We start from the raw sequence: 20786 nt of genomic DNA on the forward strand, positions 1-20786 counted from the left end.
GAGCCCAAGGATTTTTCAGCCAGCAAACTGCCTCAAATTCATTGCTGCTGTAGAGCTTAGGTTGCTTCTGACAATGTTTTACTCTGTGGCCCTGCAGCTCCTGCCGCAGCAAGGCCCCACTCTTGTTTTGGGTGTCAGGAGACTAATGCGATGTAACCAAAAGCGCCTAAACTTGCCCTCCCCACCCTGCAGCCTCTTGCTGGGGAGCAGTGGAGGCTTGGGCTGGTTGCGCGCTGTGCAGCCGCAGTGGTTGCAGCTGAATTCTTCTGCGCGGTGTGCTGTATGGTGTCTGCTGCACAGTGATGAGTAATAGTCCCCAGTCCCTATCCATCAAGCATAATTAGTTCTATTTTCTAACGAGCCCTCAGACTGCTCAAGTGGGAGCTGAGAGGAAGACTGAGCGCCTTGTCAACGGGCGCTTCTTCCAGGAAGGAGGAGAACCATGAGCCTTTTCCGCGATGCCTGCTTGCGGCACTGGGACTGGCTCCAGGGCGGGTGGCAGCGTCCCAGGGCCTGGAGCAGCAAACATCAGGAGCCCAAATGCCTGCTCAAAAAGGAGAAAAGCCCCGGGTGGTGAAAACTGTAGGGGCCAGGATGAAATCAGGTAATTGCTGATGCTTTGTGCTCTTCTGTGCCAGTGTGTTTGGTGCTGTGGTCCTGCCCAGTGACCTAGGTTCCTGCCTATGCCTCTTGTAAACAGTGGCATCATGGGCAGATCTTATCGTGTTTCTCCCTGAAGTGGCTGTGGTTTATTTTTCCTGAGAAAGGATTTCTTTTTTGGAAGATATCAATTAAAATCTGAAGCTGTTCCAGAGAGGGTGTTGGTTGGATGAGTGTATTTTAATAGTTTTTGTTGGTTTTGACATTGTTGACACATCCATTAGGCAATGTACCAAGGAAAATGGGGAGGGGAGGGTTTAGACTAAAGCAACTTTGTCTTTTTAAAAGTCCATTAATCTCCATTTATACAAGGACACTTTTTTCCAAAGGTTGCAATTAAAGCATGTTCCAGTTGACCTGGTAAGTTGCCCCCCCACTCTCTGATTTAGTGCTTTGACAAAATGTTCTGAATTTGGCTTTTCCTGTGATTTGGAGTTTGGTGAGCTAGTTTGTTGTGTGTGTTTTTTTTTTTTTTTCCTAGAGATCCTGAAACATCTTGCAGGATGAGAATTGTCCCTTCAGTGCTGGACACATGGTGGCTCAGTTCTGTAAGGGGCCCTGCACATACTCAATGTGTGCTTCTTATCCTGTGTCTTTTGGCTCTTGTTTCTCACCACCCCCTGGCCAGGGTTTGTACCCTGATGCACATACCGTGGTAGCACGGAGCAGCTCCATGTGGGCTCTGCGGAATTTATTCTTCTTGCCATAAAGTTCCTGCTGCCAAAGAAAGAAGCTGAAGTGACTTTTTTCTGCCGGTTTGTCTTGCCTGGGGATCAGCACTGTTGCTGCTCAGGTTGGAGCACCCATCTTTGACCTGTGTGCCCAAACTCAACAAATCAATGCCCTCACATGGAGTAAAAACCAACGAGTCCTGGTCCTCCAGGTGTTGCTTTTTCTCAGGACAAGTTTTGAGTGAGGGTGACTTTACTTTCGTGCTTTGCTGTCTTGAGGCTCTGGCTGGCAAGCATAATTAACATGGACTGGGGTTTGTAATTCCTGGCACAGAAACAGCATTAATGGATTTGTTCAGTTCCCTTTTATCAGCCTTCCCAGCCTGCCTTTTATCTCAACACTTTGGGGGAGGGCTGAGATGGGATTAAAAGAATGTGAAGGCCTGATAAATGGAGATCGAAACCTAAGAGCTGGGGCAGATCAATGCAGGTCCATCGTGAAGAACTGCAGAGAGCTTGTAGGGCTGACTAATTGAGTGGACCGCAGCCCTGGGGAATGAGGCTGCTGTGGGATGGTGCAGGAGCTCAGGGACCCCAGAGGAATATATCATGAAACCTGTTGGGCTGGGTGAAAGTGGAGCCCATGTAAAGGCATCTGGCCTTTTGCTTCCTGCAAATCAATCTTGCACTTCTGTTTTCCTGACTCAACAGTTTGCTGTAGTGCTGATTAGCATCTTGGCTGGATAAAACTTTCCCAGGCTTTGCAGCACTGTAAAGAGTTGCTGGTGCATCCTGAATCTAAAGAAGCCACTTATGTTATTTGTGTTGTTCTGCTCCCAGAGGTGGACCCTGGTATGCAGAATATCGACCTCTGCCCCGGAGGAGCTGTGGATGGAGCTGGGATCCAGAGGAAGGAGAAGGCAATGGACCACATGGCCATTTGGTGTGGGGAGAAGGATGCAGCAGAGCTTGGAAACTCCTCCAAACCACCTATCACACCTGAGAATGGCAAGGGAGTAGAAAACAGATCTTATGGGAGGAGGTTTCTCTGCACCTGGAGCAACACCATGAGGGTGACCATCATCCTGCATGCTGGGCAAGCTGGTGCCTCTGTATGGACCCTTACCCTCATGGACTTAAGGGTAATGTGTTCTCACAATGGGATTTGCAGGCAGCTTCATTGCCTTCCTGCCTCAGAGGCAAGGACCAAAGCTCCCTGCTCGGCATTGGGACACCCATCAGTACCTGTTGTGGCTTTGTGAATTTTGCTTCTCCGGCCTGGTTCCAGCAAGGCCACTGACACTGGAGCTGGCTTGTCCAAAAACCCAGCCAGAAGCCAAGGCCCTACTTCTCAAACTGGCTCCTGCATCAGAAATTATGTTTGTCTTCCTGCACACCAGCTCTTTCACCTCTGCTTGGAAGCTCTGAAAAACTTCCCAGGAGGTTCCTGGGGCCCCTCTTTTGTTGCCTGCCCTGCCCTCATTTGTTCCTTTTTCCACACCCTTTTTCAGGCTTCTGTTTCCCATGCACCTCCGCAAGAACCAGAGAAGAGCTTTCTCTTCACCTGATGCTGGCTGCTCATCTGTGCTCAGTCTCTTTCCCCAACTGTTGCCTTTTACTTCCCCCAATTCCCTCTTTAATTTGCCTTTGCTTATTTTGAGTACAAAGCTCCTCCATCACAGTGTTTATAGTTTGCAAAGCCTTGGGCCCATTGCTTAATTCTCCTTCCTACATCCCTACTTAACCGCCAGGGCTCCCTGTGCCCTTCCCCTGCTTCCAGAGCACCCAGGATGGATCCCAGCGCCTGTCCCCAGCTGTCTGCCATGTGGTTCCCATATCCTGGCAGCCCAGTTCCCAAGCACTGCCCCATCATGCTCACTGACTCCTCCTCTTTCTGATCCCTAGAAACCTGCTTTTTTTTTTTTTCCTGGAGTAGGCAGCAGATGTCTTTGCCTCTCTTTTTACTAGCTGTCCTTTCTTCTCCTCAGCCCCAGATCAGCTTTGAGCAAGATCTGTCCTCCCCAGTACCCAGCAAGGGCTGGTGAAGGGTGCAGGCATCCCCTGCTCAGTGCACTGCCACGCTCTGGCACCGCTGCTTTCTGGCACCAGCCTCATCATCCTGACACCAAGTAAATGTCAGCAGCTTGCCTCATGTCTGCCTCTCCATATCAGATTTGCTCATGGTTTCCCCTTGTCTCTCCCCAAAATAGGCTGGGCTGCTCTAAAGCATGGCTGCCTATTTCCCATCTTTGCAAGGACGTGGTGAGGAATGAGTGCTGGCCGCATCCCAGCTCTCTTTCCCTCTGAGAGCTCCTGGTCCAGGGGAGGCATTTGGTGAACTGAGTCATGGAGCCACAGCCTGTGTCCAGGCAAGCAGAGCGATGCTGCCGTGTCAGGGATTTGCGTGCCAGTGGGGACTGAGGCCGGCAGACCGTGAGCATGCGGTGAGCAGCAGACAAGTGGGATGTGGGCAGCAGATCCCTGAGACGTGAGGTCGGGCTCGTCCCAGGCCCATCAGAGCGGGAACTGGCCAGGCCAGCCCAAAATAGACTCCTTGTCAGAGTTTCCACCAGGCCTCGGGGGCTCCTTATCTCTTCACTGCTGCTCCTGCGCGGGATGAGCTGTGGACAAGAGGCCTCGAAGAGCAATGTCGCCCCGGTCACCAGAGCTTCCTGTTGCGTGGGGCCCTCATCCCATGAGGTAATGGCCTCTCGTTAGCAGGACTAATTAGGTGGGAGCAAAACCTGCCTAGGATTATGGGATGGGGGAGGGGGGGAAAGGAGGCTGGCTTTCACTGCTGTTTTCAGCAGTGCCTAATTGATAGGGGCAGCCCAAGCCCCCCTGAGATCTGTGGTTCTCATTCTCCGTAAAAGTAAGTGTGTAAGGCTGTTGACACGGTCTGCCACAACATCCTTGTCTCTGAATTAGAGAGAGATGGCTTTGAAGGGTGGACTTCTTCAGTAGGTAAGGAATTGGCCCTGGCAGTGCCCAAGGCCAGGCTGGATGGGGCTGGGGGCAGCCTGGGCTGCTGGGGGGGTCGTGCCCATGGCAGGAGTGGAGGAGGCGATCTTTAAGGTCGCTTCCAACCCTAACCATGCTGTGATTCCTGCTGGGAAGCAACCTGAGCCACTATTGCACCTGGTGGGGAGGGCGGCCATCTCACCGTGCTCCCCCTGAGCCCCACAGAGCCTGGCCCTACCCCGGTATCACCGTGCTGTAGCCTGGGGATCTCTGGCAGTGTGACCTCCTGGTGCTTCCACAAGTGCTCTCTTGGCCCCGCAGGATTTCCTGCTGGCCTTAACAAGCCCCCTGGGGGCAATTAGTTCTCTGCTTTATTACATGCCTGGCTTTTCTCAACAAAGGTGACGTGCTGGGGCGGTGCTGGCTCTGCAGCTACCTCCCAGGAGAAGGGAGGTGGTGGGGCAGGAGGGACTGTGTGAGCTCTGTGCCCACCCTGCTCCCTCCTGCCGTGGTCTTGCATGAGCTGTGATGTGCAGTGGCAAGGATCGGCCCTGCAGCACCCATCCTGGTGCTCCCCCTGCGAGTCCTGAGCTTGAGGTTAAGCCTGCTTCCCACCCCCGGTATCCTGAAGTTTCCTGGAGTAAGAGATTACAGAGAGGATTAGATATAAACCTTTGCTGCAGTAAATCGTGGTTTTCGCTGCTGCCAACTCTACCAAAAGGAAAGACAGCATAGACCGGCATTTCCCGAGAACTGTAGCAACATTGCTGACCCCAATTATTTCAATGTGATAAATCACTGCCTCTCCCCGATCTGTCATAAACTGCCTGGTTTTATTAAAAACCAAGCAGGTTAGAGAGGAAATAACGAGCATCCTTTTTCATTGACGTTTAGTTCTAAGGCTTTTGGGGTGATAATTCTGGGGTTCTCTCTATGACCCCAAGTGTTCATAAACGTCACCTAGAGGTGTGGGATCACTCTGAAAACTGAAGCTTTCAGAATGACTCTAAAAACCCCAACACCTTTGCACGTTTGTGAGGGCTTCGGTCAACTGCATGAATTGCTTGAAGGGGGCTCAGAAAGAGTTGTGATTTTTATTTTACAGAAGGGGAAATTGAGACGCAGAAGGGCTGTTCCTTACTGCAGGAAATAAGGATCCCTGAGGCTCCGTGGGTGCCTGGCCCATTTGGGCTCCCTGCCTGTTGCCTGTGCTGAAGAGGATGCCATGGGTTCCTGATGCAGGTGCTGGGTCTGCAGCAAAGGTAATCCCGTCCTCTGTGCCAGGGAGAACCAAAAGGAGAAGCTGATGCTGCACAGCTACTTAACTGAGATTTTTGAATGAATAAAGCTTGTTGTTTTATACAGGTTCTGACATCTGTCCCTTTAATAGACCAGAGCATGTGCAGTCCTGCAGAAAACACTGAAAAGTGTTACAGAAATCTACATGGAGGAAAAGACCATTGAGCAGCTCCCCTGGGAATGACAGGGCTTTTTTGTCTTTTCTTTTCCCCTTGTAGTTCATACAATCAGCTAATGGTTTTTGCTGACAGATATTTATCAACCTGAACATGCTTTCCCTGGGCTTGGAAAAATAGAAGTCTTTACTCCTGACCCCAATAAAAAATTCAGCCCAATATCCCTGAATGAGCTAGTATGAATATCAATCCTTCTCTTGGCATCTTAGCTCTGGGAGTCGTTAAGAGCAAAATGGCAAAAGCAGAAAGCAAAGCCACCCAAGGTTAGAAACAGGCCTGACTACTATTATTATTATTTTCATCTAGAAATTTCATACGTTTAATGAGCTGAGGGCATAGAGTGCTAACGGTGTCCCGAGGGCTGGGTGCAGAGCTCTGGTGTGTGTGTGTGGGGGATTTGGGGCCAGGTACCAGGTCCCATGCTGTGACAGTGGCACTGCCTGGTCCCTGTGAGTCATGCTCAGGACCCAGCTCAGCATTCTCTGCTCTGTTGCCTGTCTAAAGGAATTTCACTGAAGGAAAGGGGGCTCAGCAGCCTGTTGGTGGCTGCTCCATGTGCATCCCTCCCTGCCTGGCAGCCAGTCCTTCCTTCACACCCTGCTTGCCACCCTCTGGTTTTGATTTGCTCCTCTCCTGCACCAGCTTAGGGTGTTGAAAGCTGTGAGATGCTGCTCTCTCCATCAGGAGTGCAGTTGGACATTCTTTTCAGTGCTAATGAGAATGAAGATTGATGAACCCTCCTGTCCTCCCCAGCGGTGCCAGCAAACACGGGGCTCGTCCCATTCCAGTTCTGTGAGCGCTTTATGGTTCTGAGAATTACTGCATTGAAATTTTACAATGAGGGCCTGCTGGTTTGTGAGTTTTGTACATCTAGGGAGTCCAAACAGGTTTGCAAAAGCTCTCCCTCACTCTCTGTATATGTGAATATACTTACATATATTTATGTATTACATATATATGCATGTGTGTGTATATAGACTAAAAGGAAATCAGCCCCTATTCTGTTGCTCAAGGCTGGGATCTGCTCATTCTCTTTTGAGTATTTCATGCCAGATATTAGCTGTGAATTATATTTGGAACAAAAATTCTCATTAAATTAGCATTCATGAGCTGCTGGGGGGCTTTGGCCACTATCTTGCTCAGGAAATAATTTTATCTCATTTGTGAGAATTTCTGGGTGAAGGAAACCAGCTCTCACCCCTGTTGGGTGGCGAGAAATACGTGGAAGAACGTCAGATTGCTGATGAAGAGGGAGGTTTGGCCGGTTCAGCTAGGATAGGTAGCTCCAAAGCTTCCTTGGGCTGCTTTTAAGTGGGAATTGGAGGCACAAGGCTCCAAGATACCTCCAGCCCTCTGAGGGATCTGGACCTTGCTCTGGTGGCTCAGCTGATGGGCTGGGGATGCCTTCCTCAACCCCAGCACAGCAGCAGGGCCCTTTCCATGGCTAAGAAAGTCCAAAATGTAATGAAACCAACAGAGGGTGAGAGCTGTGTTTTCGGCCAGTTCAGAGGCGTTGGCCTGGGTGCTGGACTGAGTCTGGCCACTGTAGCATCTCGCAAACTGTGCTTTGCTTGGCAGACCTCTGATTCCCTGCATGCTCTCTCACTGCCGTTCTCATTTTTCAATGTCACACACTTCATTTGTTTCTGTCCAGGCACAAGCTTTCAGGATGCAAGAAGATTTTAAGAGAGATTTATCCCCACAAACTGGTTTTCCAGTCCCAGGTCTCCCTGCTGCCACAGGAGCAGTCCATGGCGGAGTAAATCAGAAAATCGGCCCCTAGATGAGGTCCAGCAGCAGACGCATGCTGCGGAGCTCTGCAGGTGGCCTGGGGAGGGGAGGAAAGCGGTGCAGCCGCTTCTAACCCTGCTCTGCAAACACAACTGGGCTCAGCAGCACCTCCGCTCACCCGTGCGTCTCTCTGTATGCTTTGCACAGGCTCAGGAGTGATAGGGACCGGGGAATCCTTAGCGATGCATTATTCGAAACACGCTGGCTTTCACTGCGAAGTTTCAATTGCGGTTTTTAGGGCCGGGCTGAGCTTATTGAGTTTAAATTCAAGGCAGATTTCATCCGCTCATGGGGAGTGAAGGCTAGATCATTGCCTCCCTGCTCGGAAATGAGCCCTGGCTGTGCAGAGCTGCGCCAAGGCCCTGGCCCCAGCTCACCAGGCTGCTCCGGTAACAGATCTGCCTCTTGGCTGGGAGCCAGAGCCCCCCTGGGATGTCGACGTGTTTTGCGTTCACAGTAGCTTCTGGATGCGGGAAAGGACAAAAGGCTGGTGAGGGAACCTGGAGCCGAGCAGGGCTTTGTCCCCTGCGCCTCAGATTTTGGCCGGGTGGTAAAGGTCCAACCCTCGACCACCACAAAGTCTGCTCTATGTCCCCGGGGACAGCCGTGACTCACTCGAGGCTGTCATGGATAAATGCTGGGACTCAAAGCCCACCACGCAGCCGTATCCTGACCTTGCTTTTTTGTGAAACTGCTGCAGCCATGGTACGCAGTTGAGGCTGAGCAGACCTCAGGTCTTGTTTCAGCTGAATTGGGAACCTCTGCACAGCCATTGACACCAGATGGTCCCAGTTGGGTTGAAATCCAAGCGGATAAGGAAGAGCCGTGTAAAATCTGTTCTGTAGGTGTGGCCTCAGAGTCTCCTAATGGGAGCAAGGGAACCTCAGTGCTGGAGTTGCTTGACATCAGAGTGGACGAGCTTCTGGGGAGCTCATGGAGCAAAATCTTGCTGCCTGGGCTTTGGTTTGACAGCAGCAGGTGAGGCTTTCCCTGATGCTTGGCAGTCATCAGGGCAGCAGGTTTTTGCTCTGGACTTCAACAGACCAGTGAGGCTGCTCTGTCTTGATTCTTGTCTTTTCTTCCAAGAGAAGGGGAACCTACCTGGCACCAGAGGTGTGCAGTGCCTGGCACGCTGTTGTGCCAGGAAAGGAAAGCAAGCACGGGAGAGCCCTGGGGCAGGATTTCTTGCTGCTGCAGATAACGGAGAAGCAGGAAATCTGCCCAGAGGAGAGGGATGGGGGCTGCTGTCTGGGGATTGCAGAAGTCACCACTCCATGCCTGCAGGACAGGGCCGTGCTGGACTTGGGGTGAAGCCCCATGACCCAGGGCTGCAGGGTAGGGCCTTTGGGGTGAAGGTATCAGCACTGACACCTGCACCCTGTGCATCCTGTGCATCCTGCCCTTCCTTCACCAGTGGGTCTGGGAGCCCCGGTTGGTGCCATCCAGGACAGCGGTTAGCACAGCTCTGAGCTGCAGGCATCGGACGGGCCCCTCGCCTGCAAGCCTCGGTGGTGGTTTCTGCTCCGGTTTCTGTTAAACCTCTGCGGTTACATGTTCATGCTGCACAGTGAGGGGCGGAGACTTCAAAGCCAAGATAAATAGTCTTGGGGTCTGGCTGGGGCTCTAGGAAAACAGAGCATGCAGCGAGAAATTTGCTTAATGAGTTATCCGTTATCCAGCAGCGCTGCCCGTGAGCGGGGCTCAGCCACGGTGCAAGGGCTGGCTGGGCACCGGCAGGGCCACTTTCCCTGTCCCCATCCCACAGCCTCAGATGCTGGCAGCTGGTGCATGGGGTGGGGGATCTGGGACCACGAGTTTCCCTGGATCCCCTTCACCCCATTTGCTCCTGACTGACAGCAGCGGGTCTGGATGAGGCTCGTTCAGTGCCCTGGGCTCTGCTTGGTGCTGGGTGTTGTTCCCCCACAGTGCCATCGATTCTGTTCCTTCCCCACCCGGTCCTCGGCTGTGCCGCAGTGAATTTCCGCTGCGCCATGGGTGCAGGTGTGGGTGTGAGCGGGGTCTGCAGCAAGGAACCCCCAGCCTTTGCTCGGACAAAAGCCAGGTGGCTCCTGTGCCCCAGCGATGCAGTGCATGAATGTGTGCTAGAGGCTGATCTCTGCGTCCTTGTGCCCAGGCAAGGTTGTGTCTTTTAGCACAGGTCTGAGGGCAGCAGCTCTGTCAGTCCTTGCAGCTAGAGCTGGTGATGAGCAAAAAAGCCGGATAATCTGCCATCACCTTGAGAAGCAGCCCTGAGGTGCTTGGCTCCCTTGATCCTCTCCTTTTGGCCAAGGAGAGGGAATAATCTCAGAAACAGCCAGCACCTCTGAGAATACAAACTAGAGCCCATCTGTTGGCACACGCCTTTGTTATTTATTCATTCTTCTTCCTTCAGCAAATGTCTTCAGTAACACAAGAACTGGAGGGAAGCCTCCGTGGCAGGAGAGCCTCCTGCCTGGTGCCTCCCTCCTCCATTCAGGCAGCCAGTGCCTGTGGGTGCTGGCCAGCAGGCAGCGGGGTGGGACTGGCTTCCCGGGAATCTTCTGCAACAGCAGCTCCTTCTGAGCATGCCAAGAGTGGCCCCTTTGACCCCAATTCCATAAGAACTGGCCAGCCCATGCAAGGAAGCAGCTGCAGCTCGTGGCCAGTGCAGCTCACCCTCCAGGCATCAGAAAGGATCAGCTCTGATCCTCCTGGCCCTCGGCATCGTTACTTCCATGGCCATAAGCAGCTCCAAAATTCCTATCCTGACCTGCATGGTTACCTTTAGCAAGGCTTAAGGTCCACCAGGGGATGCCTTTTGCTCGTGGACCACATGTGGGGGCTCCCTGTGTGTCAGGGGCTGGGCGGGCACAGCACCCGGCTTCAAGACATGCTGTGGGAAGTCTCCAGCTGGGAAAAGACAAACTCGCTGCTGAATGTTTTAGGTCCAGTTCCCTGGCTAGCATGAGCAAACAAGCGTCTGCTCATTTTAATCCCCATCCGTATGGAGCAAGGATGTTGCTGTTCATTGTCCAAACAGAGTTTTTGCAAAGGAAGGAAAGTAAAAATCAAGATAAACCTATTACTAATGGGGAATCCTTTGAGAAAGCCAAACTCCATTACATGAGCTGCAGTGGCAGGAACCTGGTGGTCTGCATGGCCCAGGAGCACCCTTAGCTCCAACTTCAGCACATCCTGAGCTGGCCAAATGCTGCAGAGCGCTTGTAGTCCCCCTGCCCTGTCACCTCCCAGCCGCCGCACACCCCGGTGGCCACTGAGAGGGACAGAGAGCAGAAGCAGGAAGGTAGGCTGGCCGTGGATTGCTGAAAGCAAGCTCTCTGTGGAGATGAACCCAGCTGCTGCTCTGGGGATCAGCTGGAGAGCTGTGCTGAGGATAAGGGCAGTGCAGCCTGCTCCTAACGGGGAGCTTTCCGCACCAGCCCTTCTCTGTTGGCCTCTCTGAGGAGCGGGCAGACCTATTCTTCTGCTGCTGTTCCACAGATGGGGAATTAAACATTTTGGGAGCCTCCTGCACTGATTTAGGAGCCTAAAGGAAATCTGGGCAGGGTGCTAGGAGCAGCGTGGTACCAGCAGGAGACTCTTGTGCCATTCACCCCATCCCCTGGCCTCAGGTGGACAGGGTGGTTTACACCAGGAGAAGCCGGGCATGGCTGCCTTGCACCTCCTCTCCCCTCCAAAATAACCTGCTGCATTTACCCTTGGCCTGGAGAGCTTAGCCCAGGGCTGCGGGGGCTCTTCCAGCTGTGGGGTGCAGCAAAGCCCCAGCTGAACGGGGCTGCCTCCAGCTGCCTGCGGCTCCTGGTCCACGGTCACTCTGCGGCCGCACGGTAGCTGTGGAGGACCGATCTGCGGATTAAGTTTCCTGGAATCAGCAGGGCCCAGCTCAGTGCTGAGCCACCAATTGACCCGATTAAAAATAAACACACAATTACGGGCGGGCTGCGCTCAGTCACAGCTGATTTTTATCGACCCTGCTGGGTGCTGGGATGGAAAGAGCGCTGGGCTGGAGTCGCTCTCTTTCCATTCCCAACCCGCGCTGCCTCAGGAGGATTTGGGAAGCAGAAAGTTCGAGTCGGGGCCTCTGTGAAATTCTGGCTGCTCCCAGATTTTCCCACCCGTTCATCAGACATACAGCTCATTCAAGTTTATTTCCAGAGGTTATGAGGGCTGAAAGGCTCATTGTATCTATGCGGCACAATGCGAGGTTTCTGCGGGAGCTTCAACCTGCAGTGTGCAAAGCGGGCAAGCACAGGCACCGTGTCACTGCAGAGGCTGCAGGTGGGCACGGGGCTCTCCCATGTTCCCATTTTCTGTCCCAAGGTAGAAGCTGGAGGAGTCAGCAAAGAGCCCTGGATGTGCCACATTGGAGGGAGAATGCCTGCCCTGTGCTGTGCCTGGGAGCTACTGCCCCAACAGATGTCTTTTGGTTGGGGTGTCCAGTTCCTGTCCCTGTCATAGAGCAACTTTTAGGTGAGAATGGCTTGATTTATACACTTTGCCTTGCTCTGCCTCTTGGAAGCAGCATGAGCACTGGGTATGAGAGCCCATCGGAGCCGTGTGACGCTGCCCCAGGTCATGCCGGCAGCTCCTGGGGGCCAGGGCCATGACTTGGTCCTCACCACGGTGAGCAGCGCAGCTGGAAACTGTGTGCGTTATCGAAACGGGGTGGCTCCTCTCTAAGATGGAAATTTCTGCTCTGGCCAGAGGCAGTGATCTTGGCGTGCATCCCTGCTCCCCGTCGCTGAGCCTCGCCACCTTCCAGGGTTCACTTTGTTCACAAAGAGCCTCAGATAAGCTTCTTGGCATGGGTGCTCTGTTCTGCCATGGCATTAGCTCGGCTCAAGACAGTCTTTTTAAATGTTAACCTCTTGTATCCCTTAGCAGATACATCTCAGACACAGACCCCCAGGGCTGAGACAGCATCAGTGGGAAGCATCGGAGTCACTGCCAGGACCAGTGTTCTCTGACTGCCACTGTGGACCGAAGGGATGTCGACCTCCCTGGACAAGCAACGTGGAGGCAGGGACAGCGCTCCCTCTTGGGCTGAGCCATGTAGAAACCCAGCCTCAACCCTGTGCTATGAGCACCCAGTGAACAAGAGAAAGCTCCCGCCTACCGAGCCCAGGTACTGAATCCAAAGGGGTGTTGGGCCTTCTAAGGCAACTCATAAAGCACCTCCCAGGATGCTGTTGTCCTGTTGTTCCCAGGCAAATGTGTGGCCCCGGAGCCCTTAAGCGTGCCCTGAATCATGGAGGGCTGGCTGGCAGCCGCCGTGCTGCCCTCCCCTGCCACTCAGCCTCGTTTATCTTCGTTACTTGGGCTGTTTACGCAAGCAGGAGTTGGCCAGCGGCGCCCGGCACTGCTGCGTGCCAAGGGAGGAAGCAGGCACCAGCACAAGCTCTTGTGGCTGGCACCCAATTGCCCACACGCTCCCTTGTCGAGAACAAAAGGCCAGGATGCAGCCTCCGTGGCCCAGGGCTTGGGGCAGGCCTGGCCCCGGTGTGGCTGGTGACAGGGGTCCTCGTGAGGGGTGCAAGGGGCACCTTGGGGATCCTCCACCCCGCTCTGTGCTGGCGTACCATGGGCATCCTGCAGGCAGAGGTGCTTGGGCTCCTCCAGCTGGAGTTGCTGCAAGCAGAGCTCCAAAATCCCTTTTCTCCCAAGGCTTAGAGTCTTCTCCTTAGGTTCATGCCTTGCTTCATCCCTTATGGTGCAGGAGCTGGGGCAGAGCTCATGGCTGAATGGGGATGGCTTATCGTGGTGCCTGCACCACAGCATCCCCTTGCCACTGAGCTGGCCACAGCCTCAGGAGCCTTCCTGCTTTGCTTCTCATGTTCCAGCGGCTCTGAGAAGCTTCAGCTCTCCCCACAGCCCTGCTGCAACATCCCTGGGGGCTGGGGGTCTGGGGCTCCCCCAGGGAGCTGAGCCAGGGAAGAGCAGGGGTGAGCTCCTGGGGCTGGGCTTCTGAGCCCAGGCTTTGAGTGCAGATGGGTGCCAAGCTGCTGACAGCAGCTGCTGCTAAAGAGAGAATACACATGGTTTTCCAGAGCTTTTGACAGGGTTTCAGCGTAAGAAAAATGCATTTTTCCTGCTCCAGCAAACATCACTTGATGTAAAATTGCCTGCGGAAAAAACACTTGTTGCCTCCCTGAAGAAAGGAATGAGGAGGATGGTGCAGGGACAAGTGCCATCTCCAAAGCTCCCCTAAGCCAGCAGTGGGAAGAGAAGCCCAGAGCTGGCAGAGGCCTTCTGACTGCTCCCCTGAGGCCACGGAGCCTCCCCTGCAGCTCCCCAGTGGTGGCCATGCCAGCGCGGCCGTGCCAGTGTGCCTCGTGCCAGGCAGATGCTCGGGACAGAGCCTGCTTTGTGCCGTGCTGCCTGGGCGCACCTGGCTCTGACCCACGCCTCGGCAGCTGCTCTGGCTCTGTGGCCACGTCCTGGTCACTGAAGGGATCCCCAAAATGAGGGATGGCCAGGAGAAATGCAGGGTGCAGATTGCTCGCGTGGCGCTGGGCTCTACTGTGCGTGTGAGCGGCTCTGTGCCCCAAGAGGGTGACACAGCACAGGCACGGCCTGGTCCCTTTGGTCCCTGGAGGTCCTTTGGCTGTTTTATTTCACTCCATCTGCCTGTGCTTGGACAGCGCTCCTGTCCTGTTCCACGGCATGTTGGTGCCACAGGGTGCTTCGCTCCTGGCTCCCTGCAGAGGTTGCGAGAGCACCCACAGAGTCACTCGGGGACAAGGACTTTTCTCACACCTACTTTCCAGGTGACAGGAAACAAAAGAACCCAAGATATTTAAAAGCAGGAAGCCAGATTCTGTAAACTGTCTAAAAATGTATCCTCCGGAGACGAGGTTTCAGTCTGGCTCCAAGCCCGCAGGAGCAATCAGCGCTAACGAACGCAAGCAGACGGCAGGGCGGGCGCAGCTGCCCTGCCGCAGCGTCCTCGCGGCACCCCAGGCTGGGACGGGCATGGGGGGACCTCAGGGTCAAATGTGTCTGGGGATGAGGCTGCTGCGGGTCGGGATGAAATCTCTTTAATTTGTTAACCCTGCGCAGTTTTGGCTTGCAGCCCGAGGAGCTGCGGGAAAGCACCGAAGTCCCAGAGGAGAAGCAGCTGCCCGCTGCTGTAATGCTGCTGGTGGCACCTGGGGCATCAAAACCCCACCATGTCTGGGAGCTCCAGGGTTTTTATGGCAGGCGTCCTTGCTTTCCAGCCTTGCTTTGCTCCAGCCCTTTCCCAAACCAGCTGCTTTGCTTATTGACTGACCTTGGTAGCTGGGAACTGCAGCAGCGATGAGCTTTGTTGCTTTTATTTCCCAAACGTCGTTTCCTTGAGACTGACACAATCAATGAAATCAATGAAATCATTGAAAACCTTGGAGCCGCTCGTCCTGCATGGCTGCTGTCTGCGTCTCTGTAGGCACCTCGGCCGCCCTCCGAGCCAGCCTCACCTGCACACCAGCTGCCTGGGAATGATTTGTGACATCTCTGCAATGTAAACAGCTTGTGAAAAAGTATTAGTCCCTGGCTGAGCTCTGCCAGCTATTCAGCAGCTCCTTTGTTGGGCTCGAAGCCACCTGACTGGTGCTGGCCCTGCTTTGGAGGTGGGCCCAGCAGCTCAGTAACGCACGGGCTCAGGAGCATCTCCTACATCAAGGTGTTGCTGGAGAGGAAGGAGAAGGCACTTGAGCTGAGTGTGATTTGGGAGCATCTCTTAAAACACAAATGAAGTGCCCAGCAAACCATCCCCAGCTTCCATGGCTGGCTCAGGGCGATCTCCCTGTAGCAAGATCCCCCTGCGCGAGGAAAAGTGAGGAGAGACTTATCGTCATCGGACAGGAAACAAATCCCAGGGAGCAGGGGCTGAGCGCCGGGAAGCCCAGACAAGTGCTCTCCAGGGGCAGACAGGCAGGGACATCCTCTCCCTTGTGACCAGACTCTTCCTGCCTTCCTGATCCTATTTAAATCCAAAAAAGCCCTGGGAAAAAAGTTAATAAATAAACAAATAAACAAACAAACAAATAAATAAATAAATAAAGTTCCCCCCTGTCTGCCCAGTCAGGCCCCGTGCCCAGCTGGCCGCAGTGCAGCGGGGCAAGCAAGGGGGGCTCGGCAGGGGGGGCTGGGAACAAGCCCTGGATGATTTTATCCAGCATAACCCTGGCACGCATGGGGCTGTATCTCACGCGAGCTGTCCAGAAAGGCAGCCAAGGCAGAGGCTGAGGCTGCTGGAGCCCCTGCTCCGCCAGCACACTGCTGCTCCACCTGTGGCACCAGTGGGTGGTGGCTAGACATCGGCACCCCCCAGCCCCTGCTCCCTCGTCTTGCCCTGGAACCAGGGAGCTGCTCCCTTTAGGCTTCTTGCACCAACAAGTCCCCGCTTTCGTAGATCTGCCAAAAAGCTTGGATTAGTGTTTTAGCTGGCGAGGTGAGGGCAAGGATTGACAGGGATGATGTGCGGCAGCAGTGAAAATCCTCCTGTTTAGAGCTGCTTTTCAACAGCAGCTCTCCAAGTGCTTACTGAAGCACCTGATTCGAAAAACAGCAGTTTTATCTACCAGCTTCATCCTCACCTACTGAATTTTTGAAGAGGTCAATCAACCTTTGTTTTTTTTTTTTTCCTCAAAAAAAAAAAAAAGCAAACTGTTTTCCTAAATGAAAATGCTTCTTTTTTTATTTCAAGCAAACCATGAAAGCACAGGAAGAAAATGTAAATATTTTCATCTGCAGGTTTTGTGGATGAGAAGGCTTTTTTGCAGCTGTTTTCAGCAGCCCTGCACCAAGCTCACACAAAACCCTGGGCTTTATTTAAAAGCTGAGGCAGGGACAGTCCTGAAAATCAGCCTCATGCTCACAGACTTGTCTTTGGTTTCTCAGGAGCAGAAGCCAAGTCAGCCTGATGCACGGAACGAAGAGAACTCAGGACAAGCTTCTGTCTCTGGACACCTTTTAACCTGTCAGTAGCCGATGGCCTCAAGATCTGCACATGCTCAAAAAGGTGAGTTTTGACCCTTGCCCAATGCTTGATCCAGCAAATCCACGCTTGTTTTTGCAGGCAACGAGGAGCAAGCACGCCAGCAATGTTCCCACTGGTCTGTACAAACATGGGAATTGATGGGCTGGAGCTGGCTGGCTGTTAATTCATGAGCAGGAGGTGCAGCGCAGCCGTGCAGCTCCCCAGGACAGCGGCTGTAAACACGGCTGTGCTCCCAGCTTTCCCAAGCAGCGTTTTGCCCGGGGGATGGCCGCCAAGTTGAGTGGCTGAGTGGGAGTGGGGCTTTTGCCCTCACCCCCCACCCACCCAATTCCCTATACCCTCGTGCCCCATCATGTTGTTTTTTGTGCAGAAACAAAGCGAACTGGCACTGTCAGGTTCATAAGGTTTGTCTTGGCAAGTGGCTGGGGAGCAGGGGGGGGCCCAGAAGCCAAGAAAAGTGATTCTTTATGGAAATGAGTGCTGATTATAATTACGCTGCTATAATTACTGCTGAGCAAATAAACACTGAAGGGCAGTGGCATCCCAAGGGCACGTGGAGCTCATGCAACCTCTGCAAAACCCCAGGAGCGGTTGTGTGCCTCGCCCCGGGACTGTCAGCGGGAGCAAATGCTAAATTCCACGCCACTGCAGTGTGCACACAATGGTTCCCTCCCCAGAGACACCCAGAAGGATTTTGAGGCCCCCGGCGTGGTGGGGATGGGGAGGTGGAACCAGGCAGAGCTACAGGGAGCCGAGCGGGCAGGGGACAGGGGGAGCACCTTGAGCCGCCCATGGGTGCAGCCGCCCAGGATGTGGTGGGGCATGCTGGGGTGCTCCTGCAGCTCCACCTTCCCCAACCTGTCTCTCAACGGCTGGGTCCCAGCTCCGCCACATCAGCCTCTGCCTGCCCGCCTTCTCCCTTGGCACACGCGAGCGCAGCGCCTGCCCGGCACGTGCCAGTGGCGTGGGGGCCATCCAGCTGTCCCGTGCCACCTCCTGGTGCTCTGAGTCGCTGCTCTGCCTCCATTCACTGACTGCCACTGCTGCTTCCAGCCTTGGAATAAGCACTCAGACTCAGCTGTCTGTCTGGTGGAAAATATTTTTCCTGCTGGACTCCTGTGAATGTGCCACATCATAATTAAAAGCTGGTGAGTTGTAGGTACTAGAATTAGCGCTGGCGTTTGCAGCCTGGCGAGCTGCTTGCCGGCTGCGTGCGGAGCGCTGCACAGGTCTCTGCTTTGTTTCACATAGGTTTCTGTAATAAAATCAGACTATCAGTGTTAGTGAGCAATCTGCTGCTTCCCAAATGACTGTTGGGGCATAAACTCCCTGTTTTACACTCTGCAAAGCCCTTGCTGTTGTCTCAGGCAGTTTAGCCCTGGAGGGTTTGATGCCTTCAGCTCTGCAGCTAGATGATTTTGCGTTTGCAAGAGGTCACTGGAGCCACTTGGGCGAATGTTCCCTCCCTTGCTGCAGCCCTCCGTGTCACTACCGAAGGGAGATGTTCTGCATTAAACGAAATTTAACTTCTCTTTGTTTTGCCTTTGATGAGCTATGAGCTATGAGCTGAGCCTGATGAAGGATGGGGAAGGGACACTGCAGAATGGGCTGTCCTTGCTGAACACAGTCATGCCAGGATGGGGACCCAGCTCTGCCCTCCTGCACTCCAGCCCTGGCTCAGCACCCAAAGGGAGAGGTGCGGGTGGCAGGATTGGGCCCCAGGAGGGAAAGCGCTGCAGGGAGGAAATGTCCCCATCCTTTCTCAGCAGCCCCGTTGCTGCTGCTCCTCCCCAGGGTCCCCGTGTGGTGCTGCCGAGGAGCTGCCTCCCGGTGCCAGCGGTAAGTGGATTAATTAATCAGCCTGCCAGCCCTTGGCAGCAAGAGGCTCTGCCACGCCAGCTCTTATTAAACCGAACAAAACCTGCCTTTATCTCTGAACGTTGCCGCAGGCTGGGATAAGGCAGGAGGCTGCCAGGAGCTGTGCTGGGGCAGCTCCATTGCCTCCATGCATTCAGCTCCTGCCCCTCGCCGGGTGCGGCGCTGGGGCAGTGTGCGACGTGGTGGCCGTGCCCAGGAAGGGACAAGGCGCATGTGGCACCCATCACAGCGCACTGGTGGTGCAGGGCGAGGTTATTACCGGGTAATGCTCGCAGTGGTTGAAAAACAGCATCCGCTCCCCGCAGCACGGCCTCGGGCTCGCCTTGAATTTCTGTTTCTCCTGGCGGGGGATGGCTGATCTTACTGGGCTGGGGAGGGCTGATAAGAGCATTAGCTGGAGGTAGGGCCAGGATGAAGCTGTGGTTTGCCGGCCAGCAGCCTTCTCCCGCTTCCCTAATGGAGAAGAAAGGTAAGGTTAAGCCAGGGTGGATGTTACCACAGGCAGCCATGTACAAATCCACGTACATGGGGGCCTTCAGCTGGCGTCGCATCTGAGTGAGCATCATTCACAACACAAGCTGGTGGTCCTGTCCTTCTAGGTTCTTTTTTCCAGCTACACAGGTCGGGAATCTTTCTTTAATTGCTCTATGATTAAGTGACTTTTAATTTCCCTCTTGTCAAATGTAATCCAATTTACTCGTTCTTCCTTTCCTTCTTTTCATTTCTTTCTTTTCCTTTCCCCCTCCTGGAAATTAAATTAACATTCCATCTAATTACCCAGCCACTTCTCTAATTGCTGAAGGGGCTGTGGTTGTTTTGCTCATTTAATTAATTGAGACCTGCAGTGTTTAATGAAGAGAAGGATTTATTGGCTGTGGAGTGGGCAGTGGAGGAAGGGGGGTATAAGTGCTGCGTATCTTGATAGCAGCCCAGAGGGCTGAGAAAGGCTGGCTCTGAAATCAATTTTTTGTATTTTTATTTTTTGCTATGCATTACGAAGATGAAACAGAGTGCTTTCCTACTGGTGCAGTCACCTTTCCGGGTGCGTTGTTTGTCAGCAGAGAAATGTGTTCTCAAACATGTCACGTCCAGAGGCCTTCCTACAGTCAGCAGCGACGTGTCCTCTGCCAGTGGTGCTGTGGACATTTGTCTGTTCTGGTGATGCCACTGGTCCCTGGCTGCTGACCATGTTCCCGCAGTGGTGGTGATGGCTCCAGCATGGGGGGTTTGGGCCCTGGGGGGCACAGAGCCTGTCCGTGTGTCCTGGGGCAGGGTGCTTGGCTGCGGGGAGTGGGCATCTCTGGTGGTTTTAGCGAATCCACCCTGTTCTACGCTGCTGCCGAGCAAGTGTGCAGCCGGCTCCATCGCTTGGCTTGGGAAGGTGTTGTGGCTCAGCATCATGTTAATGCCTCAGGTGTTTGGAAACCTCTCCTGCTCCATCTGGGTGTACAAAGTCCTTCTTCCCCTGGCTGCTTTGCATCTCTTTGGGCAAAGTCTGTCTACATGCAGTGCAAGGCCCTGCTGTGAGCTAGTTTTTAATTTTAGAGAGTCATAGAAGCATTCAGGTTGGAAAAGACCTCTAAGATCATCCAGTCCGACCTTTAACCTAGTACTGCCAAGTCCACCACTAAACCATGCTACTGAGTTCTACATCTCCACGTTTCTTGAAGACCTCCAGGGATGGTGGCCCAACCACTTCCCTGGGCAGCCTGTTCCAGTGCTGCACAACCCTTCCGGTAACAACATTTCCCCTAATATCCAACCTAAGCCTCCCCTGATGCAACTTGATGCCATTTCCTCTCATCTTACCACTCAGTGCTTGGGAGAAGAGCCCAGTCCCCACCTCTCTACAACCTCCTTTGAGGTAGTTGTAAAGTACAATAAGGTCTCCCCTGAGCCTTCTCTTCTCCAAGCTAAACAACCCCAGCTCATCAGCCGCTCCTCACAAGACTTATTCTCCAGACCCTTCACCCTTTGTTGCTCTTCTTTGGACACACTCCAGCACCTTGATGTCCTTCTTGTAGTGAGGGGCCCTAATATCAAGACAAAAATCAAATAAACACTGACAAAAGCAGCCAACTGATCTGAGTGGTATATTTGCAGACCTGCCAGGCACCTGTAAATTCATGGCCTCCCCATTTCTGTGGCAGGGGATTGTACAGGAGGCGGCCCTGAGGTTATCCCAACCCTCCCCCCTTCAGGGCCAAAATCAAAACTCTGCCAAAATCTCTTCCCCCAGCAAAACTGCAGCAGAGTGTGGCCGTGGCCTTGTGGGCAGGACTGAGCCCTGAGGACCCACGGCGAGTGTGCAGGCAGCTGCTGGGCCTCTTCGTGCAGGCAGGCACCAGCCTGAGCTCCCCAAATTCCCTG

General features: G+C 53.8%; 1 protein-coding gene and 1 long non-coding RNA gene across 2 annotated transcripts in view; one reads left to right on the forward strand and one right to left on the reverse strand.

Annotated features, from left to right (window-relative positions):
* Positions 1–20786, forward strand: part of NRTN (neurturin) — a 56274-nt gene that overhangs the window by 7455 nt on the left and 28033 nt on the right. Inside the window, exons 6-11 of the mRNA XM_080566457.1 lie at positions 362–604; positions 2172–4031; positions 5398–5554; positions 11879–12028; positions 12440–12683; positions 16439–16559. Of these exons, the coding sequence (XP_080422583.1) occupies positions 16548–16559 (12 nt within the window). The 5' untranslated portion in view covers positions 362–604; positions 2172–4031; positions 5398–5554; ... (1 more) ...; positions 12440–12683; positions 16439–16547. The remainder of the gene's footprint in view (positions 1–361; positions 605–2171; positions 4032–5397; positions 5555–11878; positions 12029–12439; positions 12684–16438; positions 16560–20786) is intronic.
* LOC308182218 lies at positions 17819–19156 on the reverse strand. Its single transcript, XR_013941719.1, has 2 exons — positions 18942–19156; positions 17819–18869 (listed from the first exon to the last, which is right to left on the reverse strand). It is a non-coding gene; the product is annotated as an uncharacterized lncRNA (long non-coding RNA).

The sequence above is a fragment of the Anser brachyrhynchus genome (assembly GCF_964034855.1).
Source record: "Anser brachyrhynchus genome assembly, chromosome: 23".
Classification (NCBI taxonomy): Eukaryota; Metazoa; Chordata; class Aves; order Anseriformes; family Anatidae; genus Anser; species Anser brachyrhynchus.